The following is a 20,216-nucleotide window of genomic DNA, read 5'->3' as shown; positions in this document are numbered from 1 at the left end:
CATGAATTTGTTCACACTTTTTTTTGCGGTCGATGTTATCACAGGCTTCACAGCACTGCAGTGTATAAATTCATAGGCCAACATAGCTGCCTCAACCGGCCCTGTTTGTTAGGCCAACATAAATGTTTCCGAGTAGGAGATCCCCTGGACAGGCCCAGAGCCATTGGGTGATCCTTGAAATACAATAAATACAAAAATACAAATAGATAGCTGCATGATGAAGCGTAGAGATTTTTCGATGAAAAGATTACTGAGTACCCGAAGCAGTACTAGAAATTACATTGTTGCAGTCTGCGGGATTCGCTAAACACAGATTGAGTCTATAATGACTGTTTCGGCCCACCGCCTGTTTCTCGAATACGGTGTAGTTGTTACTTAGTAAACTTCAATGAGGACTTCACTATACTGGTACACTTCAAGAAGGTAGATCAAGATAATAATTATACGATTATAAGGACATGCAATGTCTAGAATATACTGTAATTATAAACAACAACCATAACTATGTACTGAATCTCCAGACAACTAAGGTGTTCTGACCTACCTGGTATGTATGTACTTGTTGTTTTAGTAGCTATAATTGTATTTGGACAGGTCAAAGTGTTTCTTCCTCCTCTTCATCAGAATGTCTCAGGTCAGTCAGTAGCTTCTTTTCAGCCGGCTGCACTAGTTTAGTACCGGGGCTATCTGCTCCGACCACACCCAGGCTGAGCAGCGCTGTATAAATCATGTACGCAATAGCAATGCCACCAAGCAGCCAAACGACAAATAGCAGCCTGTAGCGAAACGAAGAGTCTGTGTGTGTAATGTCGGTGCCGTTGCTGGAAGGGGTGTATGCAGGAGAAAGTGAGCTGGTACTAATGCCTGTTGGGAAGTATGTTGACGACAGCATCCCACGGCTAGAGCTGGTACTCGTGATACTAACGTTAAAAGTTGGTGGTGGAGTCCTGCTACCTGGAGATGAGTTCGTAGGTGGCACCGTCTCGGCCTTTGTCGGTGCTTCATGGCTGGACGATAGTGAGTGTACACGCCCCGAGGCCCGACGAACAACCACTGAATCAAGCACGTGAGAGTCATTGCTATTGCTCACGTAGTCTATTTGCAAGGCAGTTGAATTGAACACGTTCAGGGACAGAAATCCCCATGAATTGGCTGAATGGAATGCTGACATGGCGGTTGCTTTCCAACAGTCATGCAACTGCCATCCAGAACTGCCACAGATAACATGGACAGTTCCACGATTGCTGTCATAAGATTGTGATGTGACCTTGCCGTTGTGTATAGGGTATAACCGTTCGTAGGAATGGTCATGCCCCCACAACGACAGGTCAACCGAAAACTCATCCAGCAGCGGTGCCAGCCAAGATCGCAACGTGGTCTTGTTGCCGTGGCGAATGTTACTGGTGTATATGGGTGCGTGTCCAAACGTGACAATCCAGTCGACGTGCTCGCTACTGGAGGCATTGCTCAAGTCTTCCCGTAGCCATGCCCTCTGTGCCGCGTCGGTGTCATGCTCCGTTGACACAGCTACAAAGTGAACCGGGCCCCAGTCAAACGAGTACCAGAAAGCGCGGCCGTCCAGAGTACTATTGTGATCCACCGCGGGCATATGGTCTGGATAGGGCATATGAAAGCGATGCATCAACGGCACACCATTCTCTCCACCGGAGTCGCCCGACACTAGCTCATGATTTCCAGCCACCACCATGTATGGCACGGTGGCGGTGATGGGCTCCATAAACTTGCCCCACTCGTCCCAATGATAGTCGACGCCGTTGCCATACGCCATATCCCCACCGTGGATCACCAGGTCTGGCTTCATGCTGGCGGACACAGCTAGATTGGCGAGCTTGCGCATTGTGATGGCCGTAATCTGGGACTCGGGTTTCGTGCCGTGATCCGCCAAGAAGAGCCATCGCACTGGATACGAGGAGGGGGCCGGATGCGAGCTGCTGCTGGTGCGGACTGCGGCTGCTGGAGCAGTGGTGAATGAGTACACTTTACTCCGCGTGGCATAGTGGATGTTACCTGTGTCACCGCCCGACACTACCTGATAGAAGTACCTGCAGAAACAGTAGCCAAGCAACAGCAGCAGCAGCACAGAATGACTTGATCGGCACCACATGCGTCATACACACTCACTGTACTTGCTCTGGGTAATGTGGGCCTCCCCTGGACAGAGGGAGAGAGCTTCAAAAGGAATCTAGGAAAATGGTGACTCAGTTGAGTGCTGAGCTGCCCGCTTGAACGGCCGATACCCCCTGAAATACCCAGACTCTGGGTGGACATGGAAAATGACCCCACTTATGAGATCACCATTATCTCAGAACGTGGGCGAGGAAAAGGTGCAGAATAACTTCAATAAGGACGGCATCAAGGTATCCGTCTTGGGATCCAACTGCATTTGCCTCTACCATCAGCGAAGGCTAAATCAGAGTAGTACTAGTAGTAGTCTTGGTGTCATTAAAGTTTAATGTGCTCTAACTACCCTGGCTGGTTAGATGGATGATTGACATTGTGTTCTGCTTGTTCTTTTCTTTGCGTTGTTGTTTTTCATCACTATTGATTTCACGCCGATCTATTTCTTTTTGCCCGTACAAGAGGCCTTAGTAGTAGTAGTATAATTTATTATTTTGATAGGGAAGGCCCTGTGAATCAGATTATAGGTGTCACTAGCAATCACTCGAAGAATACGTCTCACTCGATTGTAGACGTTGAACCATCTGTTTCGACCTTGCAATGGGGTTTAGAGTGCGACATGGCGTCACGTAACATGCACTCGTAACGTTGTTCAGGGAAATGTGGATACTGTAGTTATGTGACGTTGTGCGCTTGATTGCGATGTCGTGGTGTGCAATAGTTCAGGACGGTAGTGCATGTTTAGCCTTACCACCGGCAATATGTGCATGCAGTCCGCACAATGGTCCGGTCATTTCCTCACGGCCAAATGCAATGCAGGTATTTCGGTCATTTTCAGTGCATGCATTAGAAACGAGAAACTGCTCTTGAAACCCTGAGCTGTCGCATGCAGTGGGCAGAGCGGATAAAGCTTCACAAATAGGTGCACAGCGCCATGCTCCCGGCCAGTCTGAGGGCAGCATGCCAGGTTGTAACCGCACGTACCTTGTATTTGGCTCCAGCGGCCGCAAAATCGTGTGATAGATTTTGGGACTATCCCCGATGCGACTCGGCTTTGCGTACGATGTCATGGTAATATTGGCCATTGCAATGATGACGTCATTCAGAGCAGTCCGGGATTTCCCCACTTTCACAGAGATGTCGAGAAGATGTGCAGCTGACACCCAGGTCAGGGCCATTTCACCTTGGCAACCTGTAACAGACAGTCGAAGCTGTGACGGTGTGGACCAGAGAGACGATCGTGGTTTCTCAGCGCCGACTGATTCTACCGTCTTGCAATCATTGTACGGCGAGTATCCTTGCTGGATTCCATACGTGCTGTTCGCTATTACACTGATAAGAACCGCTAGTAGCACTAGATTGTGCCAATCCATATGGGCCATAGTGATCAACTCTAACTAAACTGTGCACGATATCACGTAGTAACAGAAAGCCTAAAAATATCAGTTCAGGCCCGACTCTTATTCCCTCGCCTCATCAATCACCATTTTCAACGCAACGATTGGACTCTGGACGGAAAGATCTGTTTTTATAATCCTGACTGTACTAGTAGTAGTAGAATTTATTATTTTGATAGTCATTGCGTGCAGAACGTACTACTGTTGCAACGTTGACGTGTTGTAGTAGAATATACGACTAGTAGTACTACTACTACTAGTACTAGTACTAGTACTGGTACGGTAATCATGGTAATGACTATTATGTAGTAGAGATGTCAGAGTGGTTACGTAATCGCCCTAAAATCGTGTCGCAGGGCTGACCATACCAGCTACAGTCACGCGTGGCACACGACCATGATCCTGCACCAGGCTGAAAAAATCGCGTGGGCGTCCAAGCAGCATACCTCCATGGACTCGTACAGCAGCCCAAGCTTGTTTTTGAAATGTTTGGAGAGGAAGAAGGCGAAGAGCAAAGAGAAAGCCCCTGTTCAGAGTTTGAACTAGTAATCTGCGTTGTGTTTTCGCGAAGCTGCCGTTGAGCCAAAGTAGGTTATTTTCGTTTGGCTTTTTCGGTCCCTGCGCATCGGTGCACGCCTTGGATTCGCTCACCATCGTCTTCCGCGTCCTTGAATTTAGTTTCTTGCAAAGTTTGGTCGCCGTGCTTGCTTGCGCACCATAGTTTTTTGATCTTTTTGTGCGCACCTATGTGAACAGGGTACATATGAGTGGTCTACGTGCGTGTTCGAGTAGTGGTTTCAGTTCTGATGAGAGGCCCAGAGGAACAACGTGATTTGTGCGTTGGATCATCTCTGGCTAAGCAGCTCGAGGTAAACCAAATCGACACGATATCGAATGGACTGGTCTTGGAACAGAGCAAGGTGAACGATGAAAATAACTGTACAAAACACGTCCCAATGTTCCTGGATTCTCACTGGCGTAGTTGTTCGATACTACATTAGTAGCTTTGCGATAGAGAAACAAAAATGCTTGATTCCGACAAGGTGTTGTCCTTTGCCGTCCATGGCGAGACGAACTAATTAATTTTGTTGCTTGGAGTACGGATTCGTCGTAATTTTTGCACTTTCCCTCAGCACTGCACTTTGTTCCCCATGGCAACCGCTCATGACGCACTGGGCAAGTTGACGGCTTTTGTGCCATCGATTCTTGCTGTTTGTATGCAGTGGTGCATCCCTCAGCACGACAATGGCGGGTGCCTGTCATCCTACTTCGAGGGCGTATAAATACCGCTTCCATAGCTTGGATTCACCTAAAATTTGACCAGTACGGAGCGTTTTGGATACTGATTCGATTGGTATATCACTCATTCCTCTGGTTTCAAGTTCGATTTTTCGTCTGATATCGCTATTATGTAGTAATGATTATTTTGAAAAAATTCACTAGGCGCTATGCAAGACCACTGTACCATCTACGTCACTGCGCTATGTCGATAAGCGCGTCGCGGGAGCCGCGCGGGCTTTACCGCGCCGATTACCGGCGTACCGATTTCCAATACGTCATGCAGAAGCGTTATTTTTGGCCCATTTATGGCCATGACGTCGTTTTTACTCTTGATTCCTATTATAATGCGTGTGATGAGATTCCATATGCATGGTCCAGTCACTCCAGTGTTATGTTGACATGTTGAGTTCCACATCAAAAAAAGACATGACTTTGCAGGGATTTTATGGTGGCTGAGCTTTTTGGGAATCAGCTAGGCCTGGCGAAGGGCATACTCCAATAGCACGGGAAAACGGTTGCATCACGTTGGAGTAATTGCAGGCATTTGGCCAGCGCCTGCTTCAAAATATTTTGACGTAGTTATGAATGACCACCCAGCTAGCTGAGATTCATCATCAACCGTAGAGCCTGATAAATATAAACCGTGTTGCTTGAAAATGGCCAGCGCAGATCGTGGAGCTGTTCCAACACAGCGCTTGGATTCTGGTGATAGCACTGCTAAAGCTAACTCGCGTGGGGGGAGAGGACGCAAGCGAAATCCGAAAGGGAGAATGCCGGCTGGTGATTCCACTGCAGAGATTGGCCTGGGTGGCCAAAGTCATTCAACTGGAGTGGAAGCTGCATGTTCTGGTGGTGCTGGTAGTGGTGCGTCACGTGGTCCGGTTGGAGATGGTCCGAGGAGAGGACATGCTCGCGACCACCTGCCCAGTGGCAGATCTCGCGGTGGACAGAACAAGCAGCAACGAGCAGCAGCACAACCGTACTCTGAGCAGCGTGAAGCAGAAAGAGATTACGACCAGGCTGGCACAAGTCGAGGCCGAGGAGGAGGCCGGGGCCGTGGTGGGTCCGGCCACAGGGGCAAGCGTGGCGGCGGTGGTGGTGGCGGCCGGGGCGGCGGACACCATGATCGTGGGCAATATCGTCAGCGAAATGACCAACAAGAAGATCAGGGAGCACTCGAGTCGGCTGCTGACGACCGTGTACTGAATGCCGATGCGGCTGTGTTCGTGCCTAATGGTAAGAACTCTTCCAGGCCATCAGCAGCAGCAGCAAGCACACAATTTCCAACGAATGAGCAGGACAGCCGAGAGCATTATACACCGGCCGGTGATGCAACGCCACGGCATTCATCAAACGGGGACAGACATCAAGGAAGAGGTGGCTATGAAAGAGGTTCGCGTCCCCGGCCGTACAGAGGCAATGATAACGGCAGCAGGAGAGGTGCTGCTCCTTCAGACATTCATCCACGGAACCACCAACAACAGCATGACAGACCGCAGCAGCAGCAAGGGGGTCGAAGAAGACGTGAGCTGTCACCGTCAAGCGACCAATCTTCCTCGTACCACACTAGTGGAGCACGGGACTACCGTGGACAGCAGGAGTCATTCCAAGAACCACGCGCCAATCCGGCTGCTGAGTCATCTTCATCAAGCTCGACCCAGCAGCAGCATGCTAAAGCCAAGAAAACAGCAGTGAAAGTGCAGCCCACTGGCAGCGCCCGTGCAGATGAAATCATTGAAGAACTAATGTCAGACAACTGCGAGTGCATAGTGTGCTGTGATGCTGTCAAGCGTAAGGATAGAGTGTGGAGCTGTACGCAGTGCTTCTGTGTCTTTCATTTGCGCTGTGTTCAGCGCTGGGGACGATCGGACGCAGCTCGTGTGGAGCAGCAGCAGCCCGAAAACGATGGGACATCCTCCAAGTCTACGTCCGGCTGGGCATGCCCCAGCTGCCGTGCAGTTCACGAATTTATACCAACAAACTACTGGTGTTTCTGTGGGCGTGTGGATTTGAATGAGAAGCAACGACGCTATACAGACTACAGCATAACGCCTCACAGTTGTGGTGATATCTGTGGCAAACGGCGAGCTCAGGAGCACTGCACGCATCGCTGTAATCAGCTCTGCCACCCGGGCCCGTGTCCCCCTTGCCCTGCCATGACGCGCTTGACCTGCGGCTGCGGCCGCACGACGCAGACGGTGCGCTGCAGCCAGGCATCCAGCGCGCCGACGTGCAGCAGTGTGTGCGACCGTCCACTGGCATGCGGCCGGCACGCGTGCCGATTGCAGTGCCACGCCGGCCCGTGTGATGAGTGCGACCATCAGCTAGAACAGACGTGTTTCTGTGGCAGAAAGCAACGTCAGTACGCATGCTCCGATGCTCCCGTGAGTAGTGAGACCACCGGTGGTGGTAATGGCAGTTTTTCCTGTGCTGAGCCGTGTCATAAACCCCTGGCCTGTGGCAATCACCTGTGTGAATTGCCGTGCCACTCCGGTCCATGTACGCTTTGTGAACTGAGTCCCGACATTGTGAGAACATGTCACTGTGGGCAGAAAACGCTTGCGGAGCTTGCCGGTGAGGGTGTGTCGGAAGCTCGGCGCGAGTCTTGCCTGGACTCCATCCCGACCTGTGGACAAGTGTGCAACAAGGCCTTAGTGTGTGGGCCAGTGGACGAGGGCAATCCCCACCGTTGTCACATGCAGTGCCACGATGGACCCTGTCGGCCCTGTCCCAGTAGATCGGTCCGGAAGTGCCGCTGCGGAAAGTCCACGCAGAAGCTGCCGTGCAAGGAGGTGCTCGCGGGAAAGGAAGTGCTGTGCGACCGCATGTGCAATGCCAAACGTTCGTGCGGGCGTCATCGTTGCAGCCAGCGCTGCTGTACTGACCAGAATCATACATGCATGTTACCGTGTGGCAAGCGCTTGCAGTGCGGTCAGCATAAGTGCGAGGAACTTTGCCATCGTGGACACTGTGATCGCTGCTGGCAAACGATATTCGATGAGCTGCGATGTCACTGTGGTGCTCAGGTGCTCTACCCGCCGCAGCCGTGTGGCACGCGTCCGCCGTACTGTAATCGCATCTGTTCACGTGTGCATGCGTGCAATCACGAACCGCAGCACTTGTGTCACAATGAGGATCAGTGTCCAGTGTGCCCCGAGCTGGTCACCAAGCTGTGTATGGGTGGCCATGAGGAGCGCAACGCCGTACCGTGTCACCTGGACGATGTGTCCTGCGGTAAGCACTGCCGGAGGCCCATGGCGTGCGGCGAGCATGTCTGCGATCGCATGTGCCATCGCGGCGAGTGCCTGGCATCGGATGCCGTGTGCGCGCAGGCGTGCACACAGCCGCGGCCGGACTGTGGCCATGCGTGCGCCAACCCCTGCCATCCCGGCACGCCATGCCCGGAGACTGCCTGCTACACCGATGTGACACTGCGCTGTCCGTGCGGGCGCCGATCTGTGCAAGTGTCCTGCGCCAAGGCGACGGGCAAGTCCTTTGTGCTGAACAGTTTGAGAACAAGCGACTTGGCACGGCAGCTCACATCCGTGCAGACTGGCGGATCATCCAGCTTCAGCAGCAAGTTTGAGGTAACCTGTGATACCATCTGCCTGAACGAGCTGCGTATCCGCCAGATGGCTGAAGCGCTGCAATTGAATACAACACCAGCTAAATCTGCTTTGTCCCAGTTCCTCATTGACCGGATTAAGAGTGAACCCAGCATTGTGTTGTCTATCGATGCACAGATCAACGAGCTAGTGTCAGCGGTGCTGAGAATGCCTCCAGATAGTCATAAAACGCTCACACTGCCGATCATGAGCAACGATCATCGGCACATAGCTCACGAAATCGCCGAGATGTACCTCTGCGAGAGCCAGAGTTTTGACTCGGAACCCAAGCGCAGTGTACGCGTCACTGCCTTCAGCCATTCGTATCGACCGTCTGTGCCTCTGACTGACCTCATCAAGCATTACCAAGCCCAGGTGAAGTCTACTGCTGCTGCTGCCAAGCAGCCTAGCACCCAGGCAGCCACTGCCTCGGGCATGACAAAGCTTACCCCGATGCGCAATGAGAAAATTCCGGACTATTTCTCCGACCCGTGATCTAACATTCTGCGTACCTGACAGCAAAACATTGAAATCTGACTGATGCCATTTTATTGCATGGCCATTGTTTCTCCTACCCTTTAGGCAACCGTGCTGCGTGTGAAATCATATTTCGAATAATTCTCGGCATACTCCGCCCTATTTTCTTTTTACCAATGCTTCTTTACACCATTTAGAGTTGATGTTCGCCCTTTTAGCAGTCTTCTGGTGGTTTCTATCTTAAACAGGATGGCGGCTGTGTTGTGTTTTCGCTTAGAATTGTTTTCTTGTGTCATCAGCAGACTGTGCTGCTATATATTTTTAAACCTTCTATACCCAGCTGCATGAGTATTGCAGTATTTTTTAGACAGCTCAGATCAGTGTGTGTGTGTGTTTGTGTGCGGATTGGGTAGTTAGTTTCCTGGTGCACGTCTTGATCTGCACCTTTCAGATCATGTCTGCAAACATTGTTGTAAGAGAAAATCAGTGGGTGTGCATCTCAACCCTTCACTTGCAGATCTGCGTGCTTCTCTTGCGACGGGCATACATGGTGGTAGTGTGTGTGTGTGTGTGTGTGTGTGCTTTTAGGTACATGTGTGGACTCAATATCAGCTGCTGTCCAATTGAAGTAAAAGAGCAGGAAAGAAGGAGACGCATGTGCTCCAACCCCTCCCACACACAGCTGTTTGAGAGCTCTCGCTAGTAATCATCCAAAGCTACTCTTATTCTGAAACGAACAATGAAGTGTTTGTTAGAAGAATATACAAGAAGAACTAATTGAACAGAAGCGGAAGCAAAGCCGCAACTAAAGAAAGGAATCAAGAACACTAGTATGACTGTAGCGGTTACAACCAGGTAGCCATGTTGTGCGTACAACTACACTACAAGCTGTGCGCTACAAGAGTAAAACGTGTTAATGCATGCACACCACGTACCGTGCACACACCACACACTCACACCACACACACACACACACACACACCATACACACGCAAATACCCACACACACACTCTCGCCGACACCCACACAGCCGTACTGGAACATACTAGTACTGCTATTGGCTAACATCTTAGTACTGTGCGTACAGTGGATAAGCGAGTGTGGTCGGCAGATTTGGATTGTGCTCGAGAAGTGACTCCTCGCTGTAGTGAAGAACTAGATCCATAAGGGTTGGAAAAGAGAACGGACTGGAGAAGAAATACCCGTTCTGATCGTGGAAGATCTTGATGTGCTTGAGTGCCTTGAAGCTGAAGAAAGCACAGAGGGCATTGAAACAGCACAGGTTTAGAGTACATGTATCCGAATGGAGTAAGAACCAATAATTATACAGTCAGGCCTCGTTTATCCGGATCCCTCGCCATCCGGAAGAAAATAGCTGGTTACAGATGTACAGCATACGTGATGCATCCAACATAGCCGGTGTTCGATTATCCGGTTCCCTCGCCTATCCGGATATTTTTTGTGGAAAAAGGATGTGTGCGGTTAAGTGAGGTCTGACTGTACCGTAGTGTCTTGTATAAAAGCCTGTCTCATATAGAAGCCAGTTTTGAATACAAGCCTGATTTTCAAGATACACTGTCGGCACATAAGCCTGGTTTTAGTATTGACATACATAGAAATACCTGTGCTGACCGCTTTAATGCGCTTCCCGAATCCCTTCGCACAAATCATACCCCCAATTCATTTCGCCAGGAACTTAACAAATTCATTCATCTTGGGCACCCTGTAAGAAGACCTTAGGGTCTGTTGGGAATGCCCAAGTAAAATAATAAAATGCAATGCAATACCTGTCTTGTATGGAAGCCTGTCTCAAGCAGAGGCCCACAAATTTACCCCCAAAAAGTCATATAAGCTGCGGCTTTTTATACACGACTTTACGGTAAATGAAAATACGCTTCTCCAGCACAAAGGTATGTTCAATGCATGCTGGAGTTTTGTAACAGCGGCACCGGATTTCAACAAAGACTACACAAGACTTTTTTTCACAGCGGACACGAGAGTCAAGGAGACTGCCTTTTCATAACCACAGGAGCACCACCATCCTCAAGCACTAAGGACAGTACGCCTCCTCGTTTTTCCGCTTCTTGCAAGCTTGTCAGCTAGTTGTTGGTCATTGCAAGGTGACAATCAGAGACCAAGAGTACATAACATCTGGACTCTTGCAGAAACAGTCACGGCATGAGTAGTGCAGCCATCTTCGCAGAAGTAGCACTATTACTACTACAGTGTACTCACTAGATGTCGACACTGTGAGTGTGAAGTTCTCCTTGTTTGGGCACACGAGAACGAATAAGGAACGTGCCGTCCCGCTTGCCCTGAAGCATCTTGGCCGACTCTTGTCTGCACGAGTAGGAAGACACAGATGAAGCACAGATGAGATCACTCACTGATGCATGCAGAAAGGAGACGGCCGTCTCCGGGTCATGCGATCTTAGAACACGTTGCCAGAAAACAGTATGGTAACATCTGACAAGAATACAGCGAATCTTAAAAGTACGCCAATAAGTTGATCCCCGAGCTGCAGAGAGTGCTCAATGTCATGTTTAAAACATGTATCAGTTGTCTGATGATTGCCTCGCGACATGAACACTCAGAGTTACAACCAACCAGAACTTCCTCCGCTGACTCTGGTATGTGAAACCTTACTTTAACGCACTCTCCACATACAGGCATGCACCCGGCTCAGAACACATTGTTTTCTGGTTGGCATATCAGGGATATTGGGCGGAGCAGCTGGCGTGCATGAGAAAGACAGGTCGGCCTGCTCTGCGCAGGAGCTGTGACCCGGTGCACACATAGTGTGTGTGGGAGAGAGACAGACAGGTCGGCCTGCTCTGCGCAGGAGCTGTGACCTGGAGCACACAGAGTGTGAACGAGAGACGGTCGGCCTGCCGTGGGCAGGAGCTGCGACCGGTAGTGATTGAAATGAGCCAGCTGCGGAGATAGACTGCCCTCACCCGATATAAGTATATTGACAAGAGTTGTACTGACACTGTAATTGAGGAAATTACGGTGACAGTGACGGAGAGATAGTGATCCCCAGTCGAATGGGGTTGGGAGGGAAGGGGAAATTGACATTGACGGACAAACCAGTGAACAGTCAAGTCGTCAGAAAGCAAAAGTGACAAAGGAGTCTCTCTTTTCTCCTTCTCTCTCTCTAAAGCAAGATTTGGAATGCATGCGTGGGAGAGTGGCGCGCGCTGCGCATGCGCATGTATAGCAATGACATCATAATCAGATGCATGATCATCAGACTAAGTATGAGTGGTAGATGTTCCACGTTCGTTAACAGGGCTTAGCGCACACGCTAAACCACCAATAAAGTACCCTGGATATAACATACTTGTCTCTTTGCATCGGATAAGTTTATGCGTCATTCAAAACTGGCTGTTTATGGCTGTTTACCCCATTGTAATCAACTTAGAGTCCTCGGGCCCCGTGCACCGAGAAATACAGTGTAATGCAAAACCGGAATATTTCAAACGGCACCTGTCCATGAAACATACACCTGCTCTTCCTCAACAGGGCAGCGGTGGTCAAAGCACAACTCACTCACCTCGAGATACCACCGACAAACCAAGTATTCATGTCTTCGTGGGGTTTTCTCTGCAACCACACACAATACAAGCACAGCAGAGACATTCTCTTGTGTCAATGGCACACAGTCCCATGGTTGCTTTTCACCAAAAGCTTCATCTGCGCAATGATTCGTTCATTATTGGTAGAATAACAAGTTAGTATCCCACAGAGAATAGCTTGCTGCTTTAGAATTTGCAATACAATTGCAGAGATCCAATATTCGTTTCTAGTCATAGCGAGGCTGGTAGAGCCTTTACTGACCCCTCTATTTATTTTCGACTTCACAGAATGATTTCCGAAGACCATATCTACACATCGACATAATAAAGTGGATAGTGCATGACTGAAATTTTGGCCCAGACTGTCCCCAAACTGTCCCCAAACTGTCCCCAACCCTGTTCTATATACAGTATGCTTACATGGGCCTGCCGCTGTGGTTGGCTAGCTTGGGCCTGAAGTCGGATCTTTTCCACCTCGCTGTAATAAACCATAGAAGAGACCAAAAAAAAGCATCTATCAACGCATGTAAAATCCACACCACATCCATGCACACATAGGGTAGACGCCAAAACATGGGGGGAATGTACAATCATGAAGTAAGCTGGCTGAGACGATCGCAAACAAGACGTACGAAGATCACTGACATGTACTACCTATGTCTACACCCTCAGACTGAACACCTACATACCCGCTCACACAGACACAGAGATACACACATGCACACAGACACCCCCCCCCCCCCACGCACACACAATGCTCCAGAAACTATGTCACATTATTGAACAAAGGCCCTTACTTCCGCGAGAGATAGAGATCCTCGAAGACGGAGTGTGCCTTCTCAGACCGATCATCGTAACCACCGGAGTCTTCCTCCTGTGATCGAGATGCCTCGCGCTGCTGGGCCAGACGGGTGTGGATTTCTTCGCTGGATAAGCCCTTCTGATTCAAGAACCTGTAGTGCAGTCAACGTGACACATCACACACAATAAACACCCAGACTGAAAACAATGCTGGACAATCCAATAGCTCAAAAGACCTGGTAGTGAAGTACCCACATGATATCCTGAAAATCTTTAAAAAAAACTGCACGGATGCGCGTACAGGGCAGGTCAAGAATCACCTTTCCGCTTCCATCGGGACGCCACCTAAATCTATAGAGGTTATGCGACTACATCATCATCAGTTGAGATGCTTTGACAAAGTCGTGGACTCGCACCACAGTGCTGCACTTGCACTAGCGACTCATGCTGCATACTTAGCACCTGTTAGAGAATCCGCTGACTCATGCTGTATACTCGTGCCCATTTGAAAATCCCGAAGAAGTCATTCGCACGACCTCTGAAGGACATTGGATGAGAACGGTGTAAACCCTGAAATAATTTGCAAGGTCGCAAACTTACATCATGAGCTGTCGCTGTGCGCGCTCCAGTCGCATGATTTCAGGCTTGACGTTGTTCATTTGACGGTCGAGGCATTTACTGTCGTGAGTTGCCTTCTCCAAGCGTCCCTTGAACTCGAGGCTGGTTTGGCGGAGCTGGCTGACTTTCGTCTTGATGAGCTGCCCATTTTGAGTGAGTCTAGTAAGAAGAAAAGGCAGAAAGACTGGATGAGAGTCTGGATGGTCCATCAAACAACACCAACTACAAATAGATTGAGTGCACAGTAACAAAGTGCATGCAAAGCGTGCGGGGTATGCATGTAAAACAAAAAATGACCGTTATACTGCTTTTAGATCCGCAAAGCACCTATCTCTTTGAGAAAATATCTACAGCGGACATCACCATGATAATTGTGCATGGACTCCATAGCAACTGGATACGGCAGTTGTCAGATGACAAACCACCAGTTCTCCTGATAAATGCCAGAACCATCTCCTTACTTTAGGCACAGCATACTGTCCACCTAGCAATCGAACACCCAGGGTTACCGGTTGTTCTGGCTTTTCAAAACAAAAACAGGCTGAAAGTACAATACTGCTCGATGAAATCCAATCAAGTGAGTCAGCTTAGCACCCTGCATCAGTGAACAGCCCAGTGTTTGCAGGTCTAGGGTGTACTTGCAGGTCTAGGGTGTACTTGACTCATGCAATCGGATTTCATTGTGCAGCACTGTGTACTTCTTAGCTCTTTCCGTGGGTAAAATGAAATTCTGCAAAATGCTGATTTCTATCTTCACCTGTGCATGTGTGTGTGTGTGTGTGTGTGTGTGTGTGTGTGTGTGTGTGTGTGTGTGTGTGTGTGTGTGTGTGTGTGTGTGCATGCTCACTTCATCTTGTCCGTCCGATCATGCTGCTGTGCCTGCACCTGCTCACTCAGCTTGATCTGCTCCAGGAGAATGTCGACAATCTGTGAGATACCGTTCAACTTCAGCCTAAACTGTTGGGCATTCTGCAAGCAAGAAGAAGATAATACAAAGCATAGAGAGCCGATCACGAAACGATTGGTGAGACGAGAAGCAAGAGTGATGAATGCGAGGGCTGAACGCCAAGGAGGATGTGATAAGCCGGCAGTGAGCCCTTGCAGGTGCAGTGGCCGTGCCCACACTGGAACTGCACGTATGGTCCGACTCACACATGTCTGGGCTTCTTTTACACCAGTCACATTGGTGGCAGCTTGGTTGTTGTCTGTTTGTTTTTAATACACTTTATGGAACATTCACAACAATACTGAGTGCTATGACCACTTTTATTACCGGACATTTAAATAATGCAGGGAACAGCTAGTGGTGCACTGCCCCTGCAAGGTACTGCATAGACCAGTAAGACTACCAGTACATCAACGTGTGGAGCACACACTTACCGCCGATGCCGTGGTGAACTCTTGGCTGAGTTTGTTGTACTGCCGACTCGTCTCATCAAGCTCCTCATTTGTTCTCATCAGCTTCTGGATAAGGTTTTCCTTGCCTTCCTCGTCGTCATCACCATCCTTGTAGCCAGTGAAAGAGCATAAACAGAAACAGGTACATAATGTTTAGAATTTGCAGCATGCATAACAATAACGTCAATAAGCAACACCAGTGAAGGTGGTAAACTACCAACAACCATGGCATGAACAAAGAAGGATTGAGGCTGTCATTGCAACTCAGATTAGAGTCATAGGCACAAGCCTGGTTGACGGACACGTAATCTGTTGATTCAAGCATTGGCGCAGCTGTATGGTACTGTCTTCAGGCCAAGAGCAGTGGAATAGCACGGGCCCATTGCAGGCGTGGGTGCACTTGTGTGTGTGTATGTGTGTGTACACGCACGCGTACACTTGCACAACTACAGCCAGCACAAGTTTGGCATTTCCTGTAGCATGCATACTTCAATTCATTTTGTGGTTTGCATGATACCCGGTCAGACTGACTTTTCCGCATCCCTACACCCAGGCTACAGTCCATTCACTGGAAACTGGAACCCTGACTTTCTAATCTACACCTTCGTGGATGCAATCAAATAGTTGTTTTCCTTACACATGCCCCATTGGCTCAGCCTTGGAGAATACATAGGGCTTGTGCAAATGCATGCTGGATATGGGGACATACATGCACTTTGAAAGCATGGGCTCAAATACACCACCTGTGTGGTGCATCAGCATTGACCAAAGACTCCATGTCAGACCACCCTGTTATCAAACTGTCATTCACAATTACCTTCTGCATGAAGCGAGAGATCGCGTATAGCAGTCTGACGTCGAGCTTAGGATTGTAATGAGCCAGTGAGTGTTGGCGGTAGTTTTCAACGAGTTCCATCACTGAAGAGAATGTCATGGGCTCAGCAAAGCCATACTTTCCATCCTTGTGCAAAATTCGGATACGCTTGTTGACTCCTCCTTTCCTAAACACACAGAGAAAGAGAGAGAGAGAGAGAGAGAGAGAGAGAGAGAGAGAGTGAGAATGAGAGTGTGTGTGCGCGTGCACGCGTGCGTGCATGCACACACATACACATATAGACAACGGATCAAGCAGAAGCAGGAGAGACATGACTATGCATGTACATGTGACGTGTGTGTGTGCGTGTGTGTGTGTAGCAGGATGAGGGTGGGGAGGGACACTTACACGGTACCACATTCGGTACAGAGTAGATGTTGGCATGGCCAGGGTTAATGCGCATTCATGAATGTAGTGTGATATTCATGATGCTGAACATGATGGTGTACACTATCAATCCTTTGCCTGAATCTGATCAAAGTAATCTGTATTGAGACAGGGCACTGTGCAGTGTGCTAAGTTAAGACCATAGTTCAGGGCATAGCTTAAGGATTTCATTTAGCTCGGACAAATGTCCTTCCGTTTTGAAATCTGTCCGGACATGCCCGGACATTTTCCACAACACATTTTCAGGGTGTTTCTTTTTTTAGTAGTACTGAAGTATATTCACAATGAGTCAATGACTCATTATGTGGACGTATCTCACACATTACTATGTACAATTCGCCAATTTATTTGTATTAGAAACTGAACTATTTACTGACGACAAATGTATGTACAAGAAAGCGTTGCAGTCAAGAATTTTGCGAACGCGATATGCTCCTTGCAGAGAAGGTAAGTCAGTTCGAATTTGCGTCATGCAATAGCGGCAGCACCATCGTCCATCTCGCACAGTGCCTTCGCAATTGGACCGAATTCGAGGGCATTTCGGCAAGTCCTCTGAATCTCCCTTTCGCTTTCCAGAAGACATTCTAAAAGACTATCTGCATTCCTGGTCAGTGAAAGAGTGAAAAATAAAAGATGACATCTTCCTCTTGAAGAGCGAACGCAGTTCAACCCATAGATTCAGCTCAGGTGCGAAGTCGACACCATGCACCAGGCATGTACCAAAGGCAAAGGTCGAAAGTGTGAATTGACTGTAGCAACCGCGTTGCTACAGGCGGATTTATGGTGAAGTCTACGCCTGAGGCTGAGGGATCGAGGCTACGGTGTAGATGTGTTAGTTGTACGATATGCAAGTCGCATTTGGCCTAAGCTCCGAAGAAAGCCCAACTCCGCATAAAAATTAAAAAGGTCGAAAGGCCGCTGCTCTTTTTTTTCCTTTTTTGACCGGACACTATGTCCGGTGAAATTGAAAACGTCCGGTCAGTGGCCGAAAATGGCCGGAAAATGTCCGATGTCCGGCCGTTAATCTATGCCCTGATAGTTGTAGTTGATATCAATTATCAACCATCTCAACATCTTCACCACCATGGTCTTTCACTGTCAACCAGATGTCAACCAGTGAGTTGCAGCATCTATAGGGAGATGAAGTGGGCGAAGGCAACGTGAACAATGTGGGATTCGACCCCGGGCTGCCAGGTCCAGCAGCCCTTGGGGCAGAGCCGATTTGTACACCCTTGCATATGACATCATTGCTCAGGGCCGCGCATGGGGTCAGCCACAAGGTCACACAACTTACCGTAATGTCAACGTGTATTCGCCGGGCACACGGGAAGCATCACGAACGAGAAAGGCGCCATCTGGAGTGTCCTTCAGCTTCATAGTGGCATCCTCACTGTTAATGCCAAGAGAGAGAGAGAGAGAGAGAGAGAGAGAGAGAGAGAGAGAGAGAGAGAGAGAGAGAGAGAGAGAGAGAGAGAGAGAGAGAGAGAGAGAGAGACACACACACACACACACACACACACAGAGACAGAGACAGAGAGACAGAAACAGAGGAAGCTGTGTTACGAATCCGAGTTTCACGTTAAGTCACGGTCGCCAGGCAACTGATCTACAGTTTCATTTCATAGCATGCAATGATTGCAATGATTGCAATCATTGCCTTTAAACCTCAATGTCCACTTCTCTATACCGATAGTCCAGCCCTGGTATGTGCTGGCATTGGATCGTCCTTGCTAGTGAGCATTTTACCAACCTGGTCACCTCTTCATTGTTAGGGGATATGTATGAGAGATTGACATCCCGAACGTACATCTGCTTTAGCCGCTCTTTAACGCCCCGGCAGCCTCACTACTACTAAATAATCATGGGCATTGGACACACTACGGTCGCTACGATATTGTCTGTACCACTCTTTGCCACAGGTACCTCGTGTGAATCAATATAATGCACTGATGTGGGCTCTAAATTTCGAAAATTTTCAGTGAAGCTCCCCCCCCCCCCCCCTAGAATTATTCTGATGGCTGACCATACCACTTCCAATGCCCCTCCTGTTGGTGTCTGCATGGTCTACAACTACTACATGTATGTGTATCAGAAATAGCTCACACACATAGGAAAGGTATCATCGAATGCTGTACAATCATGTACATAGGAGAACGTTTCCTCTGTGAGATGCCAGGCTACTCACCGCGAAATGTTGCCCCAGTACCACTCGGCCTCCTCCAGCGTAGCAGGCATGCCACCCTGGCCCTCATCGGGAGTAGGGTGACCTTCAGACGAAGACAGACAGTACAAATATTCACATCATTGGTCAACATCTCTTTCAGTTCAGGATACCAATTGCTGCCACCACACTTTTGACTTACTCCTGTGCAGCATTGCCGGATCTTGGTGCGCAAACAACCAGAACACAGAGGAAAACGAAGAGTCAGCGTTGACTTCGACATTGTGAATTACTTACTGGTCCATAATCCGAACAGTCTAATCATCAACGTCTATGTACGGAAGTGGGTGGTCATTTTCATAAAGAGTCTTCATCATGACTCGCCTCCCTCTTCCTTCACCTCCGCCGCATGTTCACAGCAACGGCACACTCACTTCATCGTATATGATAAGATCTACCAGTATTCTGCCTAATCAAAGATATGCCTCACCTTCCCCTGGCCAGCTCATCTTCCCAAACCGCACAAGCGGAAACAACGAAGCTGATCTCTCTCTCTTTTTCTCTTTCGTGGTCGTAACCTACTCATACATCGTAGATCTAGGATCTGAAAAATAAAACAGACGTATGGAAAAATCAAACTGCTTGTGATCTGTCGTCTTGAAAAGCACTCCCGACTGTCCCGAGGATCCTGCAGGTCACAAGTTCACAACATGTACATTCGATATTCGCATACAGGTCCAGCATGTGTTTGTCTGTTCCCATTCGTAATTTTACGACTCCCGGTCCAAGGATCTTGTAGGAGTTGTAGAAAAAGCCAAAAACATGTGTGCTACATTTTGCCTACAACTCCCCAATCAAAACCATGTCCACTTCACTCCATGATGCATCGATGATGATCATGAAGACATTGCATCAAAATGAAAACGAGGGACCAAGGGTACTGTAATAATTATAGAATCAATTTCACTTCTCCCTGATCCATTATGCACTGCTGACGTGCAGAAAGCACAAGATCACGATGCGATACCTGCCAGTACAGTCTCTCCCTCTCACAGTTGCAGAAATAACTAATGAAACGCGTACACACCGCCGACCTCACTTGTCGAGCATTTCTTGGGCGGCACTTAGACTGGGCAAGCCAACCACCGAACGTCACACAATGCCAATGGTCACCGTCACAGCAATACTGTGTGATATCTCGGCAACAGGGCCAGGAGTAGGGGTATATGGTATGCATCAGGGAGTCGTAAAATACTTTACGTAAAGTAATTTACGACTCCCTGGTATGCATAGCTCTTGGACATGTCACACGTGTGTGTGTGTGTGTGTGTGTGTGTGTGTGTGTGTGTGTGTGTGTGTGTGTGTGTGTGTGTGTGTGTGTATGTGTGTACCAACAGCAACATGCAGAACCTGGCTTGCCAGCTATCAGCAACATGTACCAAGCTAGCGGTCACCACCGTACCGAGAGCTGCAATGGCTACAGAGAGAGAGGGAGAGCG

The 20,216-nt window shown here is 48.9% G+C and overlaps 3 protein-coding genes across 3 annotated transcripts; 1 reads left to right on the top strand and 2 right to left on the bottom strand.

Moving 5' to 3' along the window:
• Positions 1–2: 2 nt before the first annotated feature.
• Positions 3–3,734, bottom strand: LOC135813894 (acid phosphatase type 7-like). Its single transcript, XM_065326917.1, has 2 exons — positions 3,124–3,734; positions 3–2,063 (listed from the first exon to the last, which is right to left on the bottom strand). The coding sequence occupies exons 1-2, from the start codon at positions 3,519–3,521 to the stop codon at positions 596–598; spliced, it is 1,866 nt and encodes a 621-aa protein (XP_065182989.1). The 5' UTR covers positions 3,522–3,734; the 3' UTR covers positions 3–595.
• A 1,523-nt stretch (positions 3,735–5,257) lies between these two features.
• LOC135813891 (transcriptional repressor NF-X1-like) lies at positions 5,258–9,415 on the top strand. Its single transcript, XM_065326912.1, has one exon. The coding sequence runs from the start codon at positions 5,474–5,476 to the stop codon at positions 8,915–8,917; it is 3,444 nt and encodes a 1,147-aa protein (XP_065182984.1). The 5' UTR covers positions 5,258–5,473; the 3' UTR covers positions 8,918–9,415.
• Positions 9,416–9,599: 184 nt separating this feature from the next.
• On the bottom strand, positions 9,600–19,365 carry LOC135813897 (phosphatidylinositol 3-kinase regulatory subunit alpha-like). Its single transcript, XM_065326920.1, has 13 exons — positions 19,208–19,365; positions 18,920–18,940; positions 18,742–18,823; positions 17,851–17,946; positions 16,113–16,296; positions 15,278–15,403; positions 14,745–14,866; positions 13,880–14,056; positions 13,276–13,431; positions 12,899–12,956; positions 12,457–12,506; positions 11,136–11,240; positions 9,600–10,147 (listed from the first exon to the last, which is right to left on the bottom strand). Exons 1-13 carry the CDS (start codon positions 19,224–19,226, stop codon positions 9,970–9,972), a joined length of 1,374 nt encoding a protein of 457 aa, XP_065182992.1. The 5' UTR covers positions 19,227–19,365; the 3' UTR covers positions 9,600–9,969.
• Positions 19,366–20,216: the final 851 nt, after the last annotated feature.

Source organism: Sycon ciliatum, chromosome 4 (genome assembly GCF_964019385.1).
Source record: "Sycon ciliatum chromosome 4, ocSycCili1.1, whole genome shotgun sequence".
NCBI lineage: Eukaryota > Metazoa > Porifera > Calcarea > Leucosolenida > Sycettidae > Sycon > Sycon ciliatum.
The sequence above is the reverse complement of the archived record's forward strand: the minus strand, read 5'-3'. Positions and strand labels throughout refer to the sequence as shown.